The 7,081-nt window shown below is 54.5% G+C and overlaps 2 protein-coding genes across 2 annotated transcripts; both read right to left on the minus strand.

Moving 5' to 3' along the window:
- Positions 1 to 333: 333 nt before the first annotated feature.
- Positions 334 to 2,106, minus strand: VOLCADRAFT_102892 (uncharacterized protein). The gene is made up of 2 exons (XM_002946246.1): positions 552 to 2,106; positions 334 to 513 (listed from the first exon to the last, which is right to left on the minus strand). The coding sequence occupies exon 1, from the start codon at positions 2,070 to 2,072 to the stop codon at positions 672 to 674; it is 1,401 nt and encodes a 466-aa protein (XP_002946292.1). The 5' UTR covers positions 2,073 to 2,106; the 3' UTR covers positions 334 to 513; positions 552 to 671.
- A 1,969-nt stretch (positions 2,107 to 4,075) lies between these two features.
- VOLCADRAFT_86426 (uncharacterized protein) lies at positions 4,076 to 6,394 on the minus strand (the record flags this gene model as incomplete). Its single annotated transcript, XM_002946247.1, has 5 exons — positions 4,076 to 4,354; positions 4,538 to 4,635; positions 5,776 to 5,831; positions 5,914 to 6,053; positions 6,362 to 6,394. The coding sequence occupies 5 exons, from the start codon at positions 6,392 to 6,394 to the stop codon at positions 4,076 to 4,078; spliced, it is 606 nt and encodes a 201-aa protein (XP_002946293.1).
- Positions 6,395 to 7,081: the final 687 nt, after the last annotated feature.

Consider the following 7,081-nt stretch of genomic DNA (forward strand, 5'->3'; position numbering starts at 1 on the left):
CTAGTCGCTGCACCTATCGGAGCCCGTATTGCCCCACACACATTCACCATACATCCCCCAGCAGCCTGTCCCAGGGTGATGTCGCATGTTTGCAATATACTTACATTTATTACCCACACGGGAGGGGTTTGCAAATCCCAGCCCCGTGTATGTATTGCCCTTGCGGAGCTGCTCCCGTGATGATTGATTCAGATTACACAGCCATTACAGCTAGCTGGCGAGTATGTCCAGATGGCGCAATCCTATGGAGGTTATTGACCATGTGGAATGGGAAGTGAGCGAGCCCCATAGCCCATCACAGCATCGGAGTTCGCACCGCGCCTGCTGTTGGTCATTGGGTCGCAACAACCACGAGCGACATGGACCATACCACTGATAACCATACCAGTGCTTGCTTGCTAATGCTAACCCTTACCTTCAACGTGGCTTAATTAAGTAACAGCAGAGCTTAGCACACAGGAATTCGTGGTCGTTTGGAGCCGTTCGCCTCACCCGGTGCTCACCTTCCCAGACACACACACACACACACACACACACACACACACACACACACACACACACACACCAAGCAGAAGTCCTCATAGCATGCTGTATATGAGCCTGTGAGATCTTATGGTATGAGGATGCTGTGCCGGCTAATCCTACCTCGCTGTCCATCATGCCACAGCATGTCAGGGCATCACAACCAGCTCCCGAATCAGGTCAGCCGCTAGGCATGGACGGCGGACTATCAGCTGTCGCAGATCTTCTTCCCCCAACACCACGCTCTTCCTCTGCCGCAGCAGCCGCAGCTTGAGCTGTGGCACCAATGAAGTCATGCCGTGCTGCTCCGCCCAGAGAAGATCCGAAAGCACCGACTGGGGGGTCACCTTCGCCAGCAGCCACTTCTGCAGCTGCCCCACGCAATCTTGTGGCATCAAAAGCCGATCCGCGAGAAGTACGGCAGGCCGCAGCAGCTCGTCTGGCATGTACAGCTCCCCCGTGTACATGTAGGCCAGCAGCCACTGGAATGCAGCCGGGTCGGCATCGGGCAACTTAACATCCTCAGCACCACTGTCTGCGAAGCCGCCTCCCGGCACCAGCAGCTTCTCGAAGTACTGACTGTGACTCACAAGGGCCGAACGATGTGCCACGAAGACAGTGCCATCACGTGTATGTATATTGACGGTGGCTGGGTTTTCATCCGCCCCTGCTGCACACAGCAGGAGTGTCCGGTGCAGCTTCGAGAGGGCAGCAGACGGCCTTTGCGTAGGCACAGAGTGGCTAGCCTTGATGCCGCCTGACGTGGGGCTGCTGGGCCCCAGCTGGGGCCCTCGGACAATCCTTAGTGGGGAGTCGCGGGGGTCCTTAATGCCCACAGCCAGCTCGCCACTGGGCAAGGCAGCAATAGAGCACTGGTATATTGTGAGCCCAGTAAGTGCCGTATTGACGTAGCCATTAACACTCATGATGCGGAACTTGTCATGATCTAGTATGTACAGCTGCCGATGTACGCCAGCCAGGATGGCAGTGATGTGGGTAAAGCGTGCTTTAGTTCCGGGACCATCCGTGTTGCCGGCCGCCTGCCAGTCGCCAGCTACAAGGTTCACATTCGCTTCAAGCTCACTGACAGCTGTGTCCATTGGGGTGGTGCGCTCTCCTCCATTGGCGCCAGACACATGCGCCGAGGCAGCAGTTGTAGTCAAGGTGATCACATCAATGCGGCAGATCGCCCTGGCCGTCGTGGCAAACAGCACATCATCATCATCATCATAGGACAGCCCAGTCCACGAGCCAGTTCGCGGCACGGAGCCGGGCAGGGTTGTCACCTGGCCGCTTAGGATGTCCACTTTGCGGATTTGCTCGGCTTCCGCGACGTACACACTGCCCTTGCCGTCGGGTGCCAGGGCGGTGATGGCCGAAAACCATGCCTCCCCCCGGTACCCATTACTACTGCAAACGATCTCATCCGGCGTGTATCTACGCAGAGGCAGCGGAGGATTATAACATAACAATGCATTCCTCGTTAGCACGGCATCATCTGGAAATTGACGGGCGTGTGTGTACAGATAGATGATCTGGCATGTGAGCATGCGGAAATTGCTGAGGGGAAGATGACAAACTGGGCTGTGATCAGTGATGTGGCACCGACATGGTGCCACATCCACCAGCAGCTTTACTTGGTCTCCACCATTGCCATCGCCATGCAAACGTAAGCCCGCTCTGCCCGCTGCAGGTTCCCCCAGTGACCAGGACCAGCAGGTATCCACGGCTGCCTGTCCACAAAACCACGCGCTTACATGTTGCCTGCGACCAGATCCACAACGTCGTTGCTGTCCAGTGAGAACACCGCCTGCCCCTTCACGAACAGCACGCAATTGGAGGTGGGCTCGTAGACCGTGTAGCGCACGTTGGTCAGTGCCATAGAAAGCTTATCGTTGTAGCTCGGAGTATATCGCCATCCACTACCCCCAACCCCGCTGCCGCTGCTTTCAGGACAGCACTGCAGCTCATGAACCCCCTTGTCATTGAACACGAGTGTCTGTGTCTGGGTCGCCGAGGTGCTGCTGGGCCGTACCACTGCTCCAACCCACTTAATGATATCATGATACCAACAGTATGGGTGGTCTACCGCACTCGACACGGCATACATTTGAACTTATCCGTTGCTACAGCAGGCCAGCCAACAAGTCTCGGTGCCGCTAGCGGTAATACATCAATAATCTCAGATACAAAAATAGTCCCCAGGAACGACAGCAACTGTACCAGCTCCTCAGGAAATTCAGACAGATAAGTACCAATGGTCGATTTAGGAGATGCCGCATTCAATACTTGGCCCCGCCGTCAGGGCGATGACCAGGATCCACTTCGCCTTGCACTTTTTGATACAGGGCGATGGATGACGTACAACAAAGGTCACACTTGGCAAGAGATCATAAGCCTGCCAACTGAGAAACAATTTAGTATTCCTTTAATGAACAAAAAAGAATAGAATGCTGCTAAAACAATCAGTGTTGGAAAACATAGGTGGCGACGCAATGCTCACCCTCTGATCCACATAAAGCCTTGAGGAATCATAAGACATGATTGGATGGCGTCCCAGTAGCTTTAGTACTCAGTCCATTGCTGGCACAGCAAGCTGACGCATGGATGCGCGGGAAGCCCATGACCCAATCTCTTGCCGTTTCGGACATAGGGACCGTATATACCACAAAATTCGGCCTGTGAAGGTCGTTCCGATTCATAGGCAGACGCAAGGGCCCAGGGGCCTAAGGACCTAAAAAACCCTAAGTACGGCCACAGATCCGACATGTCGTACGTACCCGACTCTTGGCATGTACCCGCACCTTTCCACCACCCCACACCATACACAGTCGGCGGCTATATTCACCAGGAGCATCGCCATATTCTGTAAGATGTTGAAACCCCCAGGAAACGCAGCAACTCCTTTTCCTTTCCCCTCTCCGCTCCCTTGCTTCCCCCTTTCTCCCTTCCTCTTCTTCCCCTTTCATTCCCCCACATCTTTGGACGCTTGCCTGGCTGGCCAGCGGGTCCCAGCATTTTTCAGCGCACGTCAATATATCATTCTTCATTCAAAAAATTGTAAAGCGATTACACCTGCTATAACATTGTTGACGGCATCCCCATTGTGTGTCACCAATTTCTATTGGCACTACGGTATTCTGGTGTGCCGAGACAACGGGCAGGCCCCCCCCCTCCCGGAGTGCCTATGCCCCGGAGTGGAAGTTGGCTAACGAACTACGGCAAGGTCAAGAACACCAACTGAGTTAATTATTGCTTTTCTTTATAGCTTAAATTTTGCGCAAAGCGGGCATACTTTGGTAGACGGAAACTGCGACTGCTGGACAGAGGTCACACATTTACATAATGCCAGATGAACGGGCTACAGAGACTCCATAGCTAAAAAAAGTTATTGCTTTAACTAGTTTAGCAAAGAGCTTCACGCGCGGGCACCTCGGGCTTCGACCTGGCCGATGATAATGACAGGACTTCTCGCTTTGTACCCATCCAAAAGCACCGAAACGCATAGAATTGTTATGGAATATAGCACATGGAAGACATTGCGTGGTCGACTTTAAGGGCGCGCATGATGCCCCGGCCGCGCTTTATGGGCCTCCAGGAGCCCCAAAACGGATTGTCTAGGATCGATCCATTGCAGATAGATCATAGGCGCTGGGCTGACGGTCATGGATGTGCTCGGCCGACGGACTGAAGCGGCCTGCGCCGCCGAGCACCCTGGCTGGACGCGGCCCTCGGATGCAAGGCGCTGGAGGGCGCATAGCAGCTGGATGGATTTCAGACTGCCGGTCATGGGAACCCGGGAGGCGTTCTGTTGGTGCGGGGCAAACCAGGGCTGTCGGGTGACCGGCGAAGATGGATGGGTGCACCACCAATTGATATATACACAGGGACGAATCCTAATCGGGGCGCTCGGCGGTACTCCGCCTGGAGCAAGCAGGTTCAATTCCTGCCGTCCTGTTCCTTTCATCATCCTCCCACAAAGAGTCCCCCGCAATTCTTGTACATCACAACGCACTCCTAGACCGGCTGGATTTGAGAAAGAGATCCAGAAGAGCTTGCGGCCCTCCCGCGGCTTACCCTCGGGTGAAGACGACAGAGGACTAGTCTCGCGCCCTGTTGGTAGGATACGGGGAAATAACAAAAAAGTTTAGAAGTTTTGGTACACATCCCATATTGTGTGTGGGATGTTCCTGGCATCTGTGTGCCTGTTTGCGCAATCCTAATCCTAATGTGATCCGCATGCAGTTACCCCCGTCTTGTTCTCCGGTCTCCTCTTCGAATGTAGACATGTAATATGATGCCCGCACGCGCAATGGCATTGCCTGACTTCCATTATGGGTTTTCGATTCAGGTCCGCCATCCGCGGTGAGCGTGCGAGTACGCGAGTGAATGTAGGCCTATACCGCTGCCGCCTTATTTGTAGTAACGAAGCACGGCACTGTCGACGGCACACACGATGACTGAGCACAAGCGGAATGCGTTCAGCTGGGAAACCGTGATATACTGACGAGGCGGAGTTGAAAGCGTTCGCGCGAAGCGGCATGACGCAGCGCCATTCCCAAAGCCCTTGGTCAAGATGCGGATGGCGAGGGCACGTAATCGTTTTCGTCGTCCTGTTTCGGCCGTGCTCCGGTCTTTCCGTCGACTGGCTATCTCAGCTGCAGCCATTAGGAGTTAGGATCATCACGCCACATCAGATTTCCACGGTACGACAGCGCTATCAGCGATCCACAGGCGCATCCTCCTTGCACAGGTCTGAGCTGTTACGGTGTTCGGTGACCCTCTTTGACACCGGGCTCTTCCGCCATAGTCATCCCCTGCTGGGGAACCTCCTGCACATCTTCAAGCTGTTCATTCTGTGCGGGGAAATCCGCCATCAGGATCTGCTCACCCCGCTCGGTCCCCACCCTATACTCATCATCAATACTGTCGCTGCCGTCCTGTCATCGATTCTTGTGCTCCTTTTTGGATGGGCCAGCCTCATCACTTTACGTACGGATTTTGTCACATCACTTTCCGATTTTGTCAAAAACGAAATCGGAGCTTACTTTGACTTATCGCCTAGCAGGACCCGGCAAGCCTTGCTGCTACATTCATAACCAAGGAACGCTCCTTTGATGCTCTTTTGGTGGTCCTCCAGTCGGTCGTAGTTTGTCACGCGGTTGCTTCTTCTGGTGGACCCACGCAGGACAGCCAAACGTACGGACACCAGACACATCAGGCTACTGGAAACAATCTTCTTATTTCCTCTACCTGTTAAGTGTGTGATCTGAAGGCGACTGCATGCGCATGTCGTACTGGTACGTGTCCTGCGGCCAAGTAACGGGCAGCATGACAGGTGGCCTACTTGCCAATACGCCATGAACGCGAACCCGTCCGCTCCCTCCTCACCTGAACGGATAGAAAACCACCGGGCGACCATACGGATGTGCGGCTATCAGACCGCATGTTGTAGTCGTGTTCTCCGTTTCCACTTCATGCCAGCAGCGGCGATGCGTGCACACTCCTCCACCAGCCGCCGGATGAGCCGCCTCGCCCAGTAGTAGTGGTGGCCAGGGTACACAGGAGCAGAGGAAAGAGCAGTTGAGTTCGACAGGAGGAACGTAAAAATGACTCACAACAAGATTGTCATCCAGACCCACACCACACCACACCACACCCGCACACACACACACACACACACACACACAAACACACACACACACACACACACAGCAGCTGCTGTTGCTGTTGCCGTTGCTGCTGCAAGCCGCCAGCCAAACATGATTGCCTAATCCCGCACGGCACGACACCGAAAACACAACAGGGCTCAGACCCGGCACAGACGATGCCTACCCACTGGGAAGATCATATGGAAGATGCTTGATGTCATAGACATCCAAGCCAATCATCCGGCGGCCATAGCAAGGGCATGTAGTTGGGAGGGCGGGAGGGAGTGATGGTTTTAGCAGGGCACTGAAAGGATAAAGTGGTCCACAAAGCTGCCTGGTTCGCCCGATAACAACAAGGCTGATTGGATAACCCGTAAGGACGATTCCTGAGTCTTATGAAGTGGCCGTGTCGAGTCTGGAGGCAGTGTACTCGCAGCAGGATTTGTGGTTGCTTGTCCATGTGGACTACTTGACGATTGCGGGTAGCAACAAGGTTCTACCCGTCCGTGCGCCAACGGCCGTGAGCCTTGCGCATTTCCGCCGGCACTCCTCGGTCCGCCGCCGTGCTGTTCCCCCCTATGGGTTGCATGGAGTGCGCCGTAATGTTTCTCTTGATGCCTGCCAAGGGTACCATTTTTAGCAGTCGTGTAAGGGCCCTTGGCAGCTTGTCTCCCCGTTTTCCGTCTCTACCAATCTTTGCACGGTCAGCTAGCATGTTCGAGTTGACATAGCCATGAGAATACGGTTAAGGGAGACAGGAGCACAGAACTCCTTTTTTCGGGCCCCTTTGGGAGAGGGTGCTTGGCAAGCATGTCGGACTGTCATGGACAGGGGAGCACGGGCAGCTAGGATCCTGGATGAGCCTTTCACCTTGGAGGAGGTAGCGCGTGCTGTCGGTAGGTTACCAA

Source organism: Volvox carteri (genome assembly GCF_000143455.1).
Source record: "Volvox carteri f. nagariensis unplaced genomic scaffold VOLCAscaffold_1, whole genome shotgun sequence".
Lineage (NCBI taxonomy): Eukaryota > Viridiplantae > Chlorophyta > Chlorophyceae > Chlamydomonadales > Volvocaceae > Volvox > Volvox carteri.